Consider the following 22,062-nt stretch of genomic DNA (forward strand, 5'->3'; position numbering starts at 1 on the left):
ATCTTCTTATAGTAGATTTTATTGTTCTTCATCTTTCCAATTTGCTTTGTTCTTATTTATAAAGTTATTCACATATATTATGTTAATTCTTAATCTTGCGTGCCTGGTGCTGCCATCTCTATTCCTCTTTGGGAAACTATTTACATTACTTGGTCCTATTGGGTACGTAACATTATCACAGCGCCCTACGACGCCAGTGGTCTGGGTTCGAATCCATACCTGGACATGGATGTTCCTTGTGAGTGTCCCTTCATGAAAATCATCATCATCATCCTCGTTCAAAAAATTCGCGATTAGCCAAAAGTGGCTGAAAAGCGAAGTAAAATAAACCAAATCAATCAAAACGAACATGACTATTGATGATAGTTACAACCCGTGGCGCCAACTTATATGGACACGTGGGGCCCGAGCCCACCCAAACATTTGTCCTGGTATTGTTGTTATTATAATATTTGTTATCGTGATTTGCGGTGGATTGCTTATTGAAATCATTAAACGAGATTTTTTTAAAAAATAAATAAGGATGTATTGCTGGTGTGCATTTATGAGATTTTTTGCGTTGGAGACCAACCAAAGTTATTTTAAAAAAAATCACTAGACATAGGGATATTCGCCCCTACAAATTTTCAGGTTTATTACAGTTTATAACTTAAGGGTATTTTTGTTAACCTCCTTCGATCTGAGATTCGTGTTCTGCCCCCCTTTCCCAAGTTAGGCCCCCAAATGACCCTGTTGTATAAAACGCCAAATATGGTGTAACATAATACTCGTTCTGGTGTTCGTAGTTCGTATCCATAGGCGTCATCAGAATCTTTTGTAGGGGGAGGGTGGCATTCAAGATATTCACAAAACATTTAGAAATAGCAATAAATTATCATGTTTATAATTATTTTTCCACAATAGCAGACGAAATATTAGAAACGAATAGAAATGAACTAATTTTATTCCAAGTTTATTAGTATATTTTATTATTATTATTATATTCTTGAAGAGACTTTCCTACTTGATTAGCAAGATGAGTGAATATTCAGCCCAAACTGTTTTGCATTACTGCTTACATTTCATGTAGTTATAGCTCTTTTCCGGTCTTACGGCGGGCGCTCTATATGCTGGCAAGGGAAGTGGGGAGCGGGGAAGCGACCAATCCAGCGCGATAAGAAACGCAGCAGCTTGTAGAACGAGCTGCGCGAAATACTTCCTCCCGCGACGTTGTAACTCTCGGCGCCACCGCTGTTGTCTGGTTGGTCTGCTGCGTATTCCCCGCTCCCCACTTCCCTTGTCTGCATATAGAGCGCCCGCCGTAAGAGTATAAAAGACCTATAGTGTACTGAATTGATTAGTTATTCTATTTCGTTCTTAAGTCTTACACTCCTCGTTCAAGAAAAATGTTTAAAAGTTACGTGGAAGCTTTAGTCATTTGTGATGTCTGTGACGTCACTTATAAAACTGTAATTTTTGGATTTTTTGAAAACTTTACACCTACTTATTCTCTGTATTAAATTGTATGAAAACATAACCTGGTTCCTGTATTTTACGCTTAATATATTTTTCGATCTACACCCCGTCTCGGGAATCTGTGGAGCAAGGCCGAACACAACGGTGGAGAAGGGGAGAAAGCGGCTGATAGCTGTAGCTGTGTTTTCCCCTCTCACGCTTTCATTCGTCGAGCGCTTGCCCAACATACTCCTGGGACAGAAAGTAGGTAAATTTTTCAATATCGTTTTGGATGTCTCGGTCTCGTTGTCGTCTCGTTTCTTACAAGCTCTTCCCGCTGCTACCCCTATTAATAATAAATATGCACCTGCTTACTTCCATCCCTGCCTCCTTGCTGTTTTCTGTCCTAAGCCCTTACCATTCCATTACACCAAGGTAGCAACAGTTATTCAAAAAGCTTATAAAAACACGTCGAGAGTGCGCTGTAAATACGTAACGAGAAAATAATCCAAGTAACAATATTTTCTGCTTTAGCCTTAAGATAAAGACTACAGTTGTTATTAACATTTAGTAGCAAATTTTCTTTCTGTTTCAGGTAAGCCTAGCATGTAATACTGTCTTCAGGATCTCAGGATTATGGGTTGCTCAAAGGTAAATACTTGTTTTGTTTCTTAAATATATAACTAATAACTATTCGAGTAGTTTATCATAGTTTGCAGTTCAAGTGCTCAAATATGTTGTTAATGATTCGGCAAGAATAAGATAAGTAAATTTATTTGCCTGGAATATTTAAAATCCCATGATTCCCTTCCAATAAAGCGTTGTACATTAAGTTAGTTGTACACGGGCGAAACTTGTCGCTACAATAGGCAAAAGATGTCGACACTTTTACTTGAAACGTTTTTGAAAAAATAACGTATTGTTCATAATTGAAACTTAACCGTTTTGTAATGATAAATCAGAATTTTACTAGAAATGTCCACTAAATATACTAGTTGCCAGTCTCATATATTTTTCTTTTAAGAAATACAGTTCTTTAGACTCTTGGTGCAACTTTGACTTATTGCCGTACCAAGTCCTATTACATTTCATCTTTCGAAGCGTTCGTACTGCAATACATGCTATACGTAAGGTGTTGGCAACATACTGCTTGTGCAAGACTCACTGAACAGACATTTATTTGCAATTCTTCCTCCTCAAATAAAATTGACAGAGTTGAGTATGTGTTGTCCAGCTTCATTTCATACGAGTTTGACCGTATACTCCACAGAAAAAAAAAATCACAGAATGTTTCTCACAAGGACAACTTACATAAATTCCAAGAGAATTATCAATATAATCGATTTTTGTGCATGGTCAGAACCTTACCAAATGATTAACTCAAGCGTTTAAGAAAACTCGTTTGTGTAAAACAGCTGTTCTCAAAGTTTTTAGTAGCGAAGAACATTTTCGGAGAGAACTTAAGTCAGAGGCACTTACGTGCCTGAATATATTTTTCGAGTTGTAAGTCAATCAGAAGCAGGAACTATTTTTCGAGTTATAACTAGCTTAAATTTTGATCTTAATTTTCTCCATCAATTTTGCACATGTGTGTTTGGCATGAGAGGCACCATGTATTCACCTATTGCATAGGTGAATGACAGCTGTATTGACAATGAAAGACATTTTTACGCATTTGAACATGTTAAACAAGAGCATTCCTTCAGCATCGCAAATATAAATAAATAATACCTTGCATTTAAACTGCGAGAGAGAGAGAGTTTTCTGTATGTTCGCTTACATATAAAGGCCGACATACATACACAAATAGGAGCGTAGTGAACGAAAAGAAAAGTGTAATATCGTGGATGCACAGCTTCTGAAGTCAAAATACCTTCAGGCTATGTTTGGTAGTTAATCATTTGGAACAGTATGACAGTGCCATCTACTAATCATAAACAGAATTACAATCCCTTTGTAAACTGTTCAGTGTACATGCAGATCAATAAGGTAGAATGCATGTTTATGCAAATTCATGTTTTCTTTTTTGTCGTAGTTGTCTAGTGTCTAGTTGTCACGGTGAATTTGTTAACGTTTATTTAGCAAATTGTTAGATCTTTATTTTGTTTAGTTTATATTCCAAAAAAAGTTACGAAGCACGGAATATATATATTTCAGGCAGACAATTTATGAACGTATGAACTGCAAGCAATGACCACGCTATTCATATATTTACTTTTCTTATATGGTAGTTTGTAATTGTTAGCGAATTGTAACAGAATGAGGTCAAACAGCAGAAAATGAACTCCGCGTTTTCTTGTAAATACTGATGCAATTGGCTTGTTTCCTTTGCCCCTTTTATACATGATGATTTCAGTCTCCTTGTAACTGATCCTCCGTGGTGTATCTAGTAGCGTAACGCGTAGCAATTCCTGGATAAGATGGGATCTTCTGAGGTTTGTCCTTGGGAGACAGAGACGAGAACGAGATACTGATAAGTCTCGTCACATCTCGGTACTATCCGCAGCCTTGTGCTCCCATCTTCAAAAGTGGGGGGGGGAGTCCCTTTGAAAAGAGCCACAAACTAAATACAATGGACTATAGGTAATACTATTTTTAAACACTATAACTAACATAATTCGGCCTTACAGTTAAGGTTAACTGAAAAATCTATAGGCTACGATGGCTTGGAATTGTTAGCATTATAGCTCTACAGATGGAGCAACTGTCAAGTATTGTATATTCTTGTGACTTTCTGTATATTTATCTCATAAATGTATTTGTTAATCTTATTTTTTTAAAAGCTATAGAACGACCTACCTATATTTCTTCCAAATTTGCTGAAGTTACTTGCATAACTAACTCAAGAATTGATATAAGTTTCAGATTCCTTTGGTGATTTTCTGCTGCTTGATCTTCATGTTACGTATCCCAACTGAGAACAGATTAGTTTGTATTTTCTCTTATTCTTTGTTTTCCCTTATTGTTTTGAGGTCATATTTTTATATACTGCTCGCAGACACAAAAATAAAACTAAGTAATTTTCATGTTTGAACTTTCAGACTTTCTGCGCTGGTTTCATTGACTGGAACTGGCGCTTTAAGTGTTTTCCTTTCAGCTTCTTTTATTGCAGTTCGATATCCACCATACTTCTTAAGTGAAGGGTCCTGCTGCCATCTTTGGGCCGATGCACGAACTTATCGAACCAAGATTACTTTCCTTCTGCTAGCTTCAAATTGGTGTCTGGACTTGGCCGAATGCAAAACCTGTCTTTGGTAAGTAACATATTTCTTTCTTTTAACTTGAATTGCTATTTGTGTCGTCATGAATGTTGTATATTTGTTCACAAAGAATTGGGCTTTCGTTTTGTTTTAAATGGGGATTGGCAATTTTTGTCTGGATATTCATTTGTTACAAATAATGCTGTTTTGATACAGTTTTTTTTTTCTATCGTTTGGAGCATACTGCAGGATTTTTTTCTCATAGGGATTGGGTAGAGTAAGATTTCACATCTTGTCCTACATACATTTTACCGGTTGTTATTGTTGTTATTTTACAAATCATAAAATTGAAATTGAATTGAAAATGCTGTGGTGTTGTTCAAATTTCAGTCCACTATTTAAATAGAAACAGATTTCGCCTTGCATTCTTTCCACAAGCATCTATTAATTGTCTATGACTAGTTTTTTGCCTTTTTGTGCTTTCTCACGATACACAGAGACCACTTAATGATCTGCTCTCCATACGTGCCGAGAGGTATTGTAAATTAATAATTTAAAAAAAGTAGTTCAAAATGACGGTGCGTGAATTGTGATGGTCAGATCCCAACCTCGGGAAATAATTTCCCGAATTTTCGGAATCCTGAAAAGTCGAGAAATTCCAAAGGGATTCACGTGGACCATTGGCATAAGCGGAATTTTGTTTCGAGAGTGGCTGTAATTGTAAAGGTGAATAGTACATAGGTGGAGGGGGGGCGGTATACACAGTAAGATATTTCGTATATTTAGATCTTTCCACTCTCAAAAATTGCAATAGGGGATCATTTTAAAGGGGTTTGATTGACCACTCTGTTTTTTTCTGGAAATCTTCACTGCTTTTCTTTGAAAATGTTGAGGGTTTTTTTCAAAATTTCGACGGGGCTGTAGCCCCCCCCCCCCCTATCAGCCCCGCTCTGCGTACGACAGTGACGGCGACAAACTTACAAAACATCCGTTCGTAGAGAGTCGCCGAGAGCGCCTTTGCAGTCTCTTGCAACAAAGCATGCGCAATGCAGGACGACATACCTTCTACCACAGTCAATCCCAAGGAATTAGTTGGGAAGAAAAACACCAGGTTAATTTCGAAACTTTGATACGAGAGAATTCTGTTAGCTCAGGGAAATGATATTAGCCGAGACCATTAAAGATCGACTCTATATTACAACACAAACAGGCAGGTAGTATTTTTCGCTCTTCCTGTTTTTTCTAAGTCCAAGGGGGGGAAGGAGGGCAAAAAGGAACTTTATCAACGTTATGTGAAGTTTTACCCGCAAGATAAATTTCGTGAAATTTGTTCAAACATTCACCCAACTTCGGAAAGTACTTTCCAACTCTGCCAGTACAAGAGAAAAAGTTTCATTAGGTCAACATTTGCGAAGCTAATGCTCCTAATGTATCAAAAGTAAGCCTTGCATTGAGATAAAATATATTGAGTTTGTAACGTTATTAAGAAAGTCACACAGTAACAATCGAAGGTTTTAATTTTTTGTAATTGGAAAACTCTTTATCAATTGAGATGTAAAGTTGTGATGATGATTATTTTAGTATTAAAGGTCAAGGATATATTTAGGGGGTCTAGGGGGTCCGTACCCGCCCGAGAGATTTACTAAAATTAAATAATGAAAAATATATTCGTTTAGCCGTTGTTGTATAATTTCCTATGAACTTATTGGAAGACAAGGATTATATTGGGATCAAACGGCTTTGAAGGACAGGAAGGACGTATTTAGGAGGGGCCTGGTCGGACCCCTCAGAGACTTACCAAGTACTAAAATTAAGTAATGAAAATATTAGCATTTGTTGCTAATTTCCTCTGAGCTGTTTTTAATCAGAAACTTGCTTTTCTCCAATTACACCGCCCCCTGTAGCGGAGTGGTTATCACCACGCGCTACGACGCTTGGGGTTCTGGGTTCGAATCCTGGCTTAGGCATTTGTGAGTGTCCATTCATCAATTTCATCATGTCATCACTCATTCCCATCTTCGCAAATTAGGCAAAAATGACACGGAAGTGAAGTAAAATGAACTAAATCAAATCAAATCAAATTCTCCAACTACATGTGACATCATTTTTGTTATTCAATAAATATTCAATTATTCATCTCTTTGACTTTAATTTCATTGCCAGAGCACTTGTCTTTATATAAATTATTCCGATCTTAACTAAAGGTAAGCTACGTAATGAATATGCACTGTTATATCTCTATTTTTATAGCTACAGTCTTTTTATCTAATCGTGTAATATTAATATAATATTAATTTTTGTATTGTAATTAGTGTTAATTTATTTTAATATAATTATTTTAATGTAAACATTATTATAATTATTATTATTCCTGAAATATATTTAATTTGGACCATTAATGTATAATCTTGAGTAGCAAAGTCTGCTGGTATTTTCAAATGTCTCACAAACTGGGTAACTTAACCTACAGCAATCTAAGTAGCAAATATTCGCTTATTTACCGTATGAAGTAATTTTTTTATCAAAGTTTTGAAGGTTTAAAGTCTGCCACCTCGTTGTCCGATTTTGTTCAAATGCAATAAGATACCAGTACAGTGAGAGAGTCTCTCCTCAAATGCACAAAATTTACGGACACAATCGAGTTACCATTGAAACTGGTGCAATAGCAGTGGCGTATTCTGAGTCCAATATCTGGGCTATCTCACTATGTCACGTGGTCCTAGGCTATCCTAATAAATCAGGTTGCCAACTCATAAGAAATCAGGTTGCCAACCCATAGGAAATCAGGTTGCCAACTCATAGGAAATCAGGTTGGCAACTCATAGGAAATCAGGTTGCCAACCCATAGGAAATCAGGTTGCCAACTCATAGGAAATCAGGTTGCCAACTCATAGGAAATCAGGTTGCCCACTCATAGGAAATCAGGTTGCCAACTCATAGGAAATCAGGTTGCCAACCCATAGGAAATCAGGTTGCCAACTCATAGGAAATCAGGTTGCCAACTCCAGAATCAGCATCATCATCTCACTGATATGAATAATAATATTTACATTTTCTGATCGATTTTCCTCCTGTATTTTATGCTATAGACTTCAGGCTTCGCAGAGAGCCTAGCTAGCCTAGAATATACGCTCCTGTGTAATAGCCATACCAGTTGGTGCAACAACACACCTAACCTCTACATAAGTTGGTGTTGGACAGCTAATAGTGCTAACAGCGGCGGTTATCCCCCCCCCCGCATTTTATGCCACTTTTACTCCCGCACTATGCTAAACCTTATCTACCAAGTGAAAGTAAATTGCCTTTGCCCCCCCCCCAAGTTTTGGCACCTTGCCCACCCCCAATTTTGGAATCCAATCGCCGCCACTGGTAACAAAACATCAAAGATTCAGCCGAACAATGCCAATTACGTGGTAACACCCCCCAAACCACTGTTCTGTTGCACCAAGTCTGAGTTTAATGCAACGCTTGATGTTACTTTGCACCAAGCTTTTTACAGTGCAACATACTTTTATTTCCGTACATAAATGATTTTCTAGTTTGATTGTAGAATAATAATTAAAATAATAAGAGAACTTCCCACCTCAGAAACTCTATGGAAATTCCCACGAAAACAGCGCCATCTCAGGAACTGGTCTGTACCAGTTGGTTATTTCAGTGAAATGTCTTCCCAACTCAGAATGTCCTACTTGTAATTGACGTTTGAAACAGTTGACATTACGCACAGCTGTGTAACTACTAACCTAACCTACAAGCAAAGGATCTGCAATATACTCAAAATATATTAAAGGAAAAAAAACTCCCCGTAAAGCACAGTACTTTTCCTGCAAATGGAAAGTGGAGTCAGTGTTTCAGCCGATGCGGGGACCGTCTTTACAGCAGTGACCCTCTGTTGGTACGTTTACATACGAAGGAACTTGCGGTCAGATATTCAGGGTAACGTGCATTAACGATAAGAACCTCTAAAAAAAAAAACGGTCCTTACCTCTCCCCCTTCCCTCCCGAGGCAGCGGTTCCTGAGCTGGGGACATTCAACTTCAAACATTCCACCTGAAAATATCGGTTCCTCAATTGGGAACTTTCGTTATAGTTCCTGAATTGGGCTTTCTTTAAAGATAAACAGAATTAATTCACTTGGAAGTTCTATGAATATTATTTTGCTTTTAAAAAAGATTAACACGTGTCAGACCGGTCGTGTTTAACCAGTAACCCCTCGAACGCAAGTTCCACTTCCAGATTTCTAAACCCCAGTGTTTATTCTCCTGCTCCAGTTCCAGAAAAGTTTGGGGATGGCGACCAGAGGGTGTGAAAGTGGTTTCGGTCGTTGCCAAACGAGCGTACGACCTTGCTACACATTCCACAAGGCCATTCGTTGAAAGAAACCCGTTCCCAATACGTGACACGTTCTTTCTGAGCCTGGAACTGGTTCTTGCCCGTGTTATTGGTAATTTCCCTTTCAGTTGCAAAGGGAAGTCAATAGCATTTACAAGGATTTCAATTGGAGCAAATTTCGGCAGCGTCAGAAAGAGGAAGAGATTATCCCCTTTTTTTCTGGTTCCAGAATGTTTTCATGGGCGACTACAGTTGGGTTCAGGCTGGGCTGGAAACGCGCGGGAAGAAGAACCAATAGTAGTTACAAGTCCCACCGCCCGTTCAGCCAGCGCGGCGCGGGGATCGCCTTTATGGCAGTGACCCTCTGTTGCCGCGTTTACCTGCGAAGAACTCACGGTCAAACAACCAATTAGGCTTACTACGTGGGCAAAAATACCCCTTCCAAAGCAGCCATTAGGGAAACAGGATTTTGTCAAAATAACCGTTCTGAGCTGTGATTGCACAGCGGTTAGTACGGCGCCTCCATTATAACGACCAACAAACAACCTTTTTACCAATTATTCCTGTTTGTTTCTTGGAAGGGGAATGAAGAATATACCCAGCAAGTATTTAAGGGTATAGATGCGCCATTTTTAATGCAGCTGACTGTACCTACCTGCGACAGAAATCTTAATGGTCCCTTACTACATATCGTGAGAACAATTTCCAGATGCTTATTTTATTTTTATGTAAGCGTCGCAACAGTGTCACCTCGGCATTCAAGGATGGGAACGTCCCCCTTCCCCTCACAAGAAACTTGTATTCTATATACCGCATTTAATGCATAAATTAACAAGTACAAGAAAAAACTGTACAGAAATTTCTACAACTTATGTTAATTTTACGCACCCATTCGTCCACGAGGTCAGTTTTCCCCTCCCTCTCTGCTTTGACAAGCCTTTTTTTCTACTGTGTACGAGATTCCCACGTGAAATATGGACAGTGTGAGAACATATTTGCTAGTTTTCGAGTGCTTCAAACTATAACGATGTCATTGTTTATTTTTATTTTCTTTGTCAAGTGTCTTCATTTCTGCTCTCTTTCTTAAGAGTGTTAGTGTTTTGTTTTTGTCTTGTTGTTTTTGCTCAAATGCTGTTAGTTGTTAAAAGGCTTGAAGGCAAAGAGTTTCTTCAATGTCTACTTCATGCACTTGCAGGGTAACGTGTGATCCGAATTGCGAAATTTGAAAGACATTGAAATGTTTCGGAAGGATCATCTCAATTGATCATGCCCCACAAATGTTGTTTCAAGTTGGCGCTGCTGTCCTCCGATTTACGTCACAACGAATAGGCTGAAAATTTCCGAAGACATAAGCATCGAACCTGTATGTATTTATTACACCTTGCTTCAAGTCAATCTTAATTATAGCAATTTTGTTCAGTTGTAGACTCGCACACTTTCTCACCTCCAAATGAAATAAATTCTTAACAAGGAAAACGAACATCAAGTCTCAAAACGAAGTATAAAATGCAGATATTTTATTCTTTTCGTAATATTTCAATTGAATCCATTTGCAATATAGACTGGAGATTTTGTAGCACATTCTATTCAATGATTTCAAGGAATTGTTAAAGAACTTTTAAGTGAGCCTAACACTAAAAGTATATTAATTTCATTACGAATAAGAAGAAATAACCATAGACGATACTACACAAGTAAGGAGTATAATTGCAAAGTTATAACTCCATTAAGCCTTGTTTCCATGATTATGAAAAACTAAATATGCTGACCAAGGCAGTAATTTATTTTATTAAAAAACATAAACTAACGTAACGTTTCAACCTTCTAGCAAGGTCTTCTTCAGACTCTGTATCAAGTACAAAAGTAACCAGATACAACAAGAAGGGTAATATATATACACAAACATTACTCCCTCCAGGCTATTTAGAAAGTTGTTTAGAACTTTCTAAACAACTTTCTAAATAGCCTGGAGGGAGTAATGTTTGTGTATATATATTACCCTTCTTGTTGTATCTGGTTACTTTTGTACTTGATACAGAGTCTGAAGAAGACCTTGCTAGAAGGTTGAAACGTTACGTTAGTTTATGTTTTTTAATAAAATAAATTACTGCCTTGGTCAGCATATTTAGTTTTTCATTGCAAAGTTGTGTTAATAAATTCCACTATTTTGTTATGTACGATATAAACATTACTTTATTTTTCTTGTCTATAGATACCTTTATATTTTCTCTTTTCTCTCTTAATTTATTATTTAGTGCCTAATGAGCAGGTTTAAAACAAGACAGTGGTCTTATAAATCACCACTTAATTAATAATTCTAAAAACATCAAGGAACCTCCAGTTTTCTCGAGCCTAAATTATGTATCATAACCTAGTCTAATATCATTTATCAGTTGATATAATCTTCTTTTCCAGACTTTTCGGCCATTAACCATTTCTTCACAGCATTTTTTAAAACAAACAGTTCTTTAACCGATGTCACGACCAATTTATTGTCTCTTCCTAATCACCTTCACTGTTTCTCTTTTTTCATAAACACTTTTCAGAACACTTTCATAAAGTAATAATTCATATGAGGTTTTACTCTTCCAGTGAACATATACATGAACGTCTTCTTGTTATCAATAATATTCTTAAATGTTACGAATGCGAAATATGTGCCGGTGGTTGTAGTCTCCTTTTTAAATACGGGTTTGCAGACAAGTGACGTCATATCTCCTCAAGTGATGTTTAAGTCTATTAACTTTCCTTCATTCACCCACCTTCCTGCGTTTGTCTATTGTGAGAAAATTAGTGAGATTTCATATCAAACTGTGGCTACGTAGCCGTGCTTTACACAAGTGTATAATATTTTTAGTGTATAAATATAACTCTTGGATAAGTTTCGTATATCGTTCGGTTGCACGGTTTTAAAACGTTGCATAGTAAACTCCTTTGGGACGCAGTGTACAAATGTTTTCCGGGGTATCCAAGCCACCCCCGCCCCTACCCCAACTTATCTCCTTCCCTTGTTGTGCTCCTAATTTTTTTGTACCCCTGTGTTGCATCCCAGTTAGGGACCGCAGGCGTTCGAAGTAGGGTAAACCTCACACTTGCACCAAAAACACGGCTACCAACTAGAAACGAACATAGGTTCCGCCCGCAACCGAGACCCAGCATTGCTTAGCGGTATCTGCCTTGTTTGTTTCTAAGGTTCCCACCCTCCCTCTTAACCCCCTGCATGTTCTTTTGGGGGAGGTTTTTCGGGGGTGGATGGGTGGGAGAGACACATCTAGAGGTTTCGACCTTCCACGCGAAAACGAACACACATGGCCACAGCGCAAGGTTTCCCCACATGTGTGTACGGCGTTTTACGTGGACAGTGCGCGTGCGCCGAAAACACGCGCTTTTATTCCCAACCCCTCCCCCTTCTTCCTGCTTGGAGGTACCTAATTTCTTTCTCCCTCCCTCAATTTCGAGGGCTACGCGGAAAGAGGTTCTGAAGGAGTTTTTCAAATTACTTCCCCCCTCCCCCCTTCTCTCTACAGGAAACTCAGAGAGGGGCGAGGGGGGAAGCGCTGGGCGGTACTTTTGCATCTTATTAGATGTGCGTCATTGCAGAACCCGAAGTCAACCAATCAGGGGTCTAGCTGGGATATTGATCGGTTGCCGAGGGGGTTACGAAATTGTCGGGGGGAAGGGGGGAGCGACCAGGGGAGATGAAATGAAATGAGAAAACGAGGGAGAGAAAGAAATGAAGAGAGAGGGACGATAAGGATGGTTAGGGAAAAGAAGCACCGTCAGTAAAAGTGGCTGGGGGGAGGGAGGGAAGAAGGGGGGAGGAAAAGACCAGCGCATAAGATGCTGCCACGGTGGGGACGAATCCACCCCCTTTTTCATTCTAGAAGGCGGGGTTTTCGGGAACCAATGAGAATTTTATCCGCAATCTTTCAGAAATACTGCGGAAGCGCCTTTTGCCCGCTTGTCGATTGGGAATCGGGTTGTATGTCCTTAGGAGACGGCTGGGACAATAAAGAAAGGGAAAAATTGCTTGAAAGCGGAAGTTCAAAAAAACAGAATCTTGTCCCCTTAATTTTTGTTCACAATTCATACCGGCGCCTTGAGAGACTGAGATATGACCACATGTAGCACTGAAAAGACCCCGTGAGTGTCCAGGCACCTTGAATCAGGAGGACCCCAAAGGACCCCATCAGCACAGCCCCGACGAAATAAAAGCGCTTACCCTACTAAACCCTTCTTTGAGGCATTCGTACGCGTTGCCTCCTCCCTCCACCTGTTCAAGACGCACTCTTCCTGTTTCCCGAACCACGAATTTTACGCCAACATCTTTTACCGTACCCGTTGGCTGAGGTTGCCTTTATCGAATCTCTCCCAGCTGCCGGCGTCTTGATCAGCTTGCAAGCTCTTCCCCCAGTCTTAGCTCGAGTGTCGTGAGAGACATTGGTGTGTTGTCTTTAGTCGCTCCGCTCGGTTTCGCAATACAGGCGCTGCCTACCGCCCGAATTCAGAACAGCCTTCTTAAAACTCGAGAAGATTTGGTAAAAATCGTAACGTTACACTTCCCCTCCCCGCCGCTTATAAACAGCGGTGCATGCCGGTAAGTCAACGTGTTCCGGTGTCTGGAAAACAAGAAAAGAAATGTCGAAGGCAGCGGGGGAGAGAGGGGGCGTTTGAAACCTTCCCCCCTCCTCTCAACGGACGGCCTTCTGAGACGAAAATTTCTGCACGCTTAAAAAAGTTTCCTTACGTTCAAGACGACGCAGCTGTCCGGCTACCGCTTGTACTGTTACTTTCTGGGTAAACAGGAAAAAACAACGGAGATTTTTCCTGCAACACCAGACCTAACCGTTGCTCATCATCTGACTGAATAGCAGCAACTCTTGTGCCTTTTTTTTTCCTTTCGGAAGAGGACCTGAACCAGCTTCCAAAGCGAGGAGGGAGAGTCGCTACTGCCACGCCACCTGCAGTCTGCAAGCCGAGTTGCAACAACAGGTTTTTGTTTTGCTTTTTTCTCTTCCTTCCTTCTGCCAATTCTTGTTTATCTGGTTGTGCCTTATGTAACCCGAATCCCTCTTGAGTTGCCTTATCCCCCTCTTCTTATGTTGTCATGTATGTCCTTAAATTATGATAAAAGTAACAAAAGACTTCATGTAAACGTAATTGGTAAACTTTGAGTTGTTTTCCTCAAGTTTAACGTTACCTAATGTTGCTTATTGAAACCCGTGACTCGAATCAAGAACCCGCAATTGTAGTGTCGATTTTCACCAATTAATTTTGTCACTTCTGCGTCGTGTATTTATAAGAGTAAGCTACACACGACGGTTGACCATAAATGGATTCTTCACCACACTAACCTAGCATGTGGAAATTTCTTTAGAACAGTGCTTTACTCAGAGTGAGTTAAAAAATAAAACATGAGCGCTCCATACAACACACATCATCGAGGACTTGAACCTGTGCACTACCATTATCAGGTACAATGGTTTGAATGTTACTAGCGAGTTATACGGCTTATCTTAAAATCTCTGTTGTGAGTTTTTACTATCTCTGATCATCGTTTCGTGGTGCGACGATGGAAATGAATGAAATACCCTGAATTCGAACACACTACCTCTTGTCTTGACACCACATTAGTCTAACCGTTAGTCCACAAATACTCTTGCTGTTGCTAACGCACAAATAACAAACGCCGGGTAAAACTATGAGACAATTTCTGTAACCCTAATATGTTGAAATAAAACTTACGGGTGTCATAATATTCTATATTTGGTGCTTTTTCATCACTTTTCTACCTTTCCTCGTCAATTGCGACTAATGGTGAATGGATAAGGAAGAAACCCAATTGAACATCGATTTTCTTCCTAGCATTCGAACCTGTGTTACACGAACCAATCGACCACGGACGTTATGCATAACAAATACATTACAGAGGTACATAGATACTAATATTTAGTTAATATGAACAGTGTAGATTAGAACCAGAAATGTTGTTTAATTAATGTTTGCAGATACAAACTTACTGCCTCCTTTAAATTCTGGAGGTGCGAACAATAACAATAAACACTTGATGTAAGTTTTCAGCTGAAAAACAGATTACAAATTAACGTTTGACTCCTCTGCTTGTTATGCTTCAAAAAACATGATTTACGAATTTCTTAAACAAGGTGCAATTTGCTTGAAAATGTTTTCCCGGAAAGTACTGTGCCGTTTTCTTCCTTAAATTAAATATTGACCGATAATAAGTTCTCATTTATCAAGATGTGTAGGAAGAAAATCTGTAATCAGTATATTATTACAAAATATGTCGCGAACAGCTTTATTCGTTCGTGACAACGTACATAGATTCTGAACCGAAAAAAGACCAGTGTTCGTGATCCACCGGTTAGCGTGTTGAGGCACGAAATCAACCCCCTCCCCCTCGAAAATTTATTCCTATCTTTTCAATGTGAACTGCTACAAGTCGACACTTATTTACAATAAATAACTGTACATTTTCACACAATCAATACATACTTGTATAAAGCATGAGTGTTCAAAGAGTTGTGTACATATCTAATTCAATGTAGTAAGTGGATTACAAATTGTATTAAACTAGCAATATTTAATGTGTTGTGACCTGCTACAAATCTACTTTAGATATTGTCCCTTATTAAGTACATATTTGTTACGAACAATAACAGGTTTTGGACTGACAAAGCTTAGAATTTTCTTTTATAGTTTACAAGCAGCAAAATAATAATAATAATAATATAAAATAAAACTTATTTACACAACTTCTGAATAGTGTCAATTATATCCGCTTGTAACTGTTATCCAAATCGATACAGTTTGTAGTACATAAACACTGAACGATGTTGTTCACATAATTTATTTAAGAATTTAAAAAAAAAATAATGCTCAATAAGTTTTCATTTGTTTTGAAGCTGAACAAACTCGGCAACATTTTAAACATCTATATATTTTTTTTAAACAAAATTCATTTGTTGGTGCATAAAAAATAAATTACGTTTTTGTAATTTTACTGGCAAATTTGCTGCACTCCGCACGATATAAGAGAAGGTTGTCATTGTTTTTACATTATTTTTTTTTTGTCGAGAAACCGAAAAAAGTCTTTAACACTATTTCTAGATCCAAGCACTCCGTATGCTTCAGCGTGCATATTTTTCACATCCTGTATCCGTCATAATCATTTATATAAAAAAAATCTTGTTTCTTTTTTTGGAATACTGCAGTCTGTACGACTTCAAGTTGGCTTCCAATTATGTAGCTACCACTAGTTTACCTTTAAGGATAATATTACATAAATATTATTTAACGGTATGAAATAATATATAGCTAACGGTACAATAAAATCAGATTGTACAACATAGAAAACGGTTGAAATGTGAACTACAAATTTAAATACGTCGGAAATTACATGAATCTAAATCGATTAAAATTAAATTACATCTGCTAAACCGGCTGATTTTCTCAGAAAAGTAATCATATGTCTATTGGTGTATTTTAAACATTCAAACATTATAGGTGAAGACCTAGTGGTACGAATTCGGAGTATTGAAAATAAGAGAGCTGAAGAAGATTTAGCCAGTGTTCTTTTTTATACTATGTTGATCTTACATTAGAAGGTTTAAATGAAACACGATGTAACGTACATTTTTATTATCTTAAAACAAGCGATTGACATGAGTAGATTCCGCAAATATTGATGTTCTAGGGCTCTCCAATCACGTGATCTCAAAACACGAATGGAAATATAAGATCTAACATAGCACATATTACTGCTGTTAACAAGGTACAGAAAGAAAATTCCCTTGATTAGATATGACACCTGTGTATTTCAGGAAACTGTACAACAGACTCTCTATGAATACGGAAGTCTTAAGATCTTAGATAAGATAGCCCTTCTATTTATTTTTTGTCTGGCTTCTGAACTATGTATTAGTATTGTCCTTATCTGTTTGTTTCAGAACAAAGGCCTTCATTAGATTCAGTTGCATTGTTAATGCAAAATGCGCATTTACCTGCTTGATTTAATTGCAGGTCAGAACAGTTTTAAATTTCAACTTTTTAACTTATAAATGAGTGGCAAGGTTTATCTGTAAACTGTGAATGAACGCATTCCTTTAATTTTTTTACTCATGCATGAGTAGAGAATATAATAATTCTGATTCTCGAATTACTGTTTCAGAGGATTAGAAGATTGTGGATAAAACACTAAACACATATCGTTTTCTATTCGTAGATAAGTAGAAAGTAAAATTTAGAACATCAGTAAATAAACCAAGTTTTATTTATAATATAATTATATAATCATTTATTGATTTGATGTGCTTTTAAATGTGCTGAATGAAATGGATATACCTATAGAACAATGAATACAAAGCTTTGTTTGAAGATATTAACTACTCTTCACTTCAACTGGTTTGTAGTTGTTCATGAGAAATAGTTTCTTTGTTAAGCTTGCGCAGCATATTTTATCGCTTTAAATTTTACCTCATAGCTACATTAATTTTTTGTCTTATCTGTAATAACAAAAACAATAATATCTTCAGTGGAGGGAAATTATGTACAATCGTCATTATTACTTTGACACAAAACGACACCTGAATTTACCTTTTGTAATTAAAACATTTTATTTGTAATGATTGCGTGTCATTGGACATTCGAATACATTAATTATTGAGAAACCTTGAGATTTATTGATTTATTATTTATGTACAATTGATTAATTTGTTTTATTTTACTTGGCTTCCCAGCCAGTTTTGGATAATCGCGAAAGTTTTTCAATACATTTCCAACTCAGTCTAAAGGTTATCTTTAAGCATTTTCGAACGACATTTGCAATTGGTGTGAAATAAGTTATTCATTGTTCCAGAACAATTGTTTGCTTCATCTAAAATTATTTTACTTGTGTTTTCGTACTTGTACAACATATTTTAAGTGCTAACCAAATTACTTCGGAGTAATGTCAACTTGTATGAAATTATGGTCATCATAAAGGCCATTATAACGATAAAATGAATCAGGAAAAAGCACACAATAGCTCTATAAACTTATAGTAATTTTTCAACCTTTTTAATCTAATGGACAAATGTTTGTGGTCTATCAGTAAGGATATTTTGGGAACGGTAGAAGTTTGATAAGGAACACTGGAGCGATTTGCGAGAAATTATATTTGCGTTCTTTTTTCTCGCGAAATTAAAACTCTGCTGAAATCTTTGTAAGAACGTAGCATGATATGAATTCAAACCTGGGTTTGTCGTGTGTATTGATGTTTGATTTTTGTGCGTTTGAATTTTTTTTTTTATTTCGGCGAGGAAGCTACCCTGATAGTGTGGGGTAACGCTGTTGTCTTGTGATCAAGGAATCCCGGTTCGATCTCCGGAGGAGCATATGGTACAGGGGTTTGGAGTTCATAGATCCAGTCCCGATTAGCATCTCTGAGCATAAAGCGGGCTTTAACTGTATTTTATTTTGACAAATTACGAATTAAATATTAGTTTCATTGTGACTAGGTTTATTTCTTTAATTTTTAAACACCTCCAGTCTTCTAATTCCATATTACCTTACAAGTGTGCCTCAGGACACTCTTCATATAAAGATATATGATACAGAGTGAGAATTTTTAAGTCGAAATACGATGATAACTATAATTGGAAGGAAGAATATCCTAACAGCCTCCATGAAATAGGCTACTATTGTTTGACTATCATGCTATTTTTGCCTCATACATTTTTATAAGAATTGCTATAAATAATAATATTAAGCATAGAAACTGGACTCTTATTGGCCTGTATTTCTTCAATTTGCGCCGCCTATTTATCAACTTTGGCTAATCGCGACGATGAATGATGATGACATGAAACTGATAAAGATGCTCACAAGAACACACTGGCCAGGCCAGCAATCGAACCCAGCACCTTTGGTTGCAAGGTCATGAATCGACCACTGAACTTGTTGGGGTACCAAGGTGGTTCACATATGAATTCATATCTTGTAAGTGCACGTGTTCGTTTCACTTCCACCGTCGATATTATTAGCTTCGAGGTACAAATATACGACGAAAATTGTGAGACGCTCATAAATTAATCTAATAATGCATATAACAGTTGGGCTGAAAAGTTCGTAGGCTGACTCATAGATGGCGTTACTAGAATTAAATCCATGTGATTTTTACTTAGTACTAACCTTCAAAAGATACGTGTATAAATTTCACAGATGCCGGATAATTAGTTCGTGAGATATAGCATTGTGAGTGAAGCAGCTTTTGTTATTGTAAAAAAATGGATAAAAAAGAATTTCGTGTGTTAATAAAGCATTGCTTTTTGGCGAAAAAAAAATACTGTTGAAGCCAAGGCTTGGCTTGATAAACATTATTCGGACTCTGTACCAGGAAAATCAACCGTTGAGAAGTGGTTTGCTAAATTTAAACGAGGCGAAATGAGCATCGAAGACGATGCACGCAGTGGACGCCCCAAAGAGGCTGTTACCGACAAAAACATCAAAAAAGTCCACAAAATAATTTTAAATGATCGTAAAGTGAAGTTGATCGAGATAGCTGAGACTTTAAAAATATCAAAGGAACGTGTTGGACATATTGTGCATGAATATTTGAACATGCGAAAGCTGTGTGCAAAATGGGTGCCGCGCGTGCTCACAATCGATCAAAAGCAACAACGTTTTGATGATTCGGAGCCATGTTTAGCGATATTCAACCGTAATAAAATTGCTTCCCCATCCACCATATTCTCCAGATCTGGCCCCCAGTGACTTTTTCCTGTTTGCAGACCTTAAAAGAATGCTCGCTGGAAAGAAATTTAGCACTGATGAAGAGGTAATCGCCGAAACTGAGGCCTATTTTGAGGCTAAAGAGAAATCGTACTATAAAAATGGCATCGAAAAATTGTATGACCGCTATAATCGTTGTATCGCCCTCGAAGGCAACTATATTGAATAATAAAATTGAATTTTGTCAAGAAATTTTTTTTTACTATGTTAGCCTACGAACTTTTCAGCCCAACTGTTAAATTGTTCGAAAATGCATGCACGAGACAACTTAAAGTTCACATAAATCATTGTCGCTTCAAAATGAGAGAAGTAAGTCTCGAATGCATCTCAGGAGATTAGAAAAAAAGAGGATTCAAACTGATGTACTTCTTAGTCATTCCTGGACTCCCCACCCCCACCCCTTTTGGAGCTCGGTAACAATGATCCAATGATTCCATTACCAAAAAAAGGGGGGGAAGAAAAAAAGCAGTGGACAAAAGAGACACCGATAGGAAGTTGGGAGAAGTGAGGGGGGGGACAATAACAGATGCGAAAAAAAGAGGGGACGTTCAATTAATCACACAATGACTCAGAACCGAATGAAAACTCTCATTGGCCATCCCTAGGCACTCTTTGTTAAAAATTCGCTCACCGTGTTCCGCCTTCTTCTCCCTCCCCCACACCCTTTCCCCTTAGCATCCTGTCCAATTCGATTTTTGATTATTCCAATAGCCTCCATGGGCATTCTTCCAACCGTTAAGGATGTAAATGATATTGTACAAGTCGCCCCTTTTCTTCCAAGCATAGCAGTGAGTTCTGATTCTTCAGATCAGAGAATTTTTTTTCAATTCCAAAATCGAGACTGGTCTAGATGAAGAACAAGTCAACTTGGACAGGTTACTTGAAAGTAATGGCGTAACTTGGAGACAGCTGATGGTGCTACAGCACCTCCTGAAATTTTGAGAAAATCAGAATTTGAACTGAAAGAAGTCAAGAACTCTGTATAACCAAAGTGATCAATGGAAACCCCCCTTTAAAAAAGCTCCAATTACCATTTTAGTCTTTGAATAACCTTTAAATCGAAAACAAAAAGTGTTAGTTATAAAATACTTTCTTGTGGTCCCCCCTCAACCTAGAATACAGCTTCAGCTATGCAATATCGACCCCTCTCTGAAAATAAATCTTGCGTACGCCAGTGACTGGGACAATATAAAAATGTTTATTTCCAAAACCTTATATGCATCTTGTATATGTCGTAAGATGACATTTCCAATATATTGTATTCTTATGCATGGTGAACTGGCAGCTATGGCCAAGTGTAATAGTCTGTGCATAACAACTAATATGGACTTTATTTATGTCTTAAATGTGTTTAATAAACCGGCCTTGATAAGTTAAAATATATTTATTTAGAAGTTCCACTCTTGAAATGTGCGTTTCTGTTTATGTCATGAAGCTTAAGACATAACAAAAATGGTGACGATAATTAAAGAAGATAAATAATCATTACTGTAAATATAATTATAATCACTAAGCCAAACGTGAGCCAGTGTGGAAAAACACATTTATTTCATACTTGCTTTTGAACATATGACACAAACCAGGACATAAATACGTCTAATTATCTTATACATTCACATAGATTCGCACACTCACATGCATACATACAATATGGTGCGAGTAACATTGATGATCTTGAATCTAGAGTATAGAGCTGTTTTCCGGAGAACACTGGTCGATGAAATGGTTCTTTAACAGCTTCCAACTCGTTGCAACAGGGGTTATTTATTTATGTAATACTTACCTGTTGTCGCCTCTTCTTCCATTTCACCATACCTATAATTTCATTCCAAAACTCCCTACATAGACTTTGTAACAGCACACATATCCCAAAATGCATGGACACAAATATATTAACCCCAGTAACACATTAAGTGTATATGGTGTATCAAAATACATAGGCTACTGAAGAAATGCATCAAGGAGTATACCAAAATTATACATTTAACTGTGTAAATTGATGTACCAAAAATACATCAACCTTTATATGATGCATTTCGAGTTTTGTGTGAGAGTAGAAGTCGAATGCAGCCCACTGGTTTTGTCAAGTCACAGGCTATTCCATTCCATTGTTCATCCTGGAGCCACTTACCTTCTGACTTTATACTTTTTCTAGACTTGAAGGCTTTGCGTAAATCCTGCACGGAAATCATCAGATGACTGACCCGGTCACAGATTTTTTTGGTATCGTTCTTGTACACTTATGAACCATTTTTGTGCAAATTTGCACTCTTAACAAGCTTTACAACATCTACAGAATGTTTTCATG

General features: G+C 37.6%; 1 protein-coding gene across 3 annotated transcripts in view; it reads left to right on the plus strand.

Moving 5' to 3' along the window:
- Positions 1 to 2,029: 2,029 nt before the first annotated feature.
- Positions 2,030 to 22,062, plus strand: part of dati (zinc finger protein datilografo) — a 688,312-nt gene continuing 668,279 nt past the window's right edge. The window contains exon 1 of one of the 3 annotated variants that reach the window (XM_083135422.1): positions 2,030 to 2,085. In XM_083135422.1, coding sequence (XP_082991548.1) covers positions 2,071 to 2,085 — 15 coding nt within the window. In that variant the 5' untranslated portion in view covers positions 2,030 to 2,070. Of the gene's footprint in view, positions 2,086 to 4,655; positions 4,689 to 13,907; positions 13,959 to 22,062 lie in introns of those variants that run through there. The other 2 variants (XM_083135415.1, XM_083135413.1) reach the window with 2 other exon arrangements.

This window comes from Lepisma saccharinum, chromosome 14, assembly GCF_977018435.1.
Source record: "Lepisma saccharinum chromosome 14, izLepSacc3.1, whole genome shotgun sequence".
NCBI lineage: Eukaryota > Metazoa > Arthropoda > Insecta > Zygentoma > Lepismatidae > Lepisma > Lepisma saccharinum.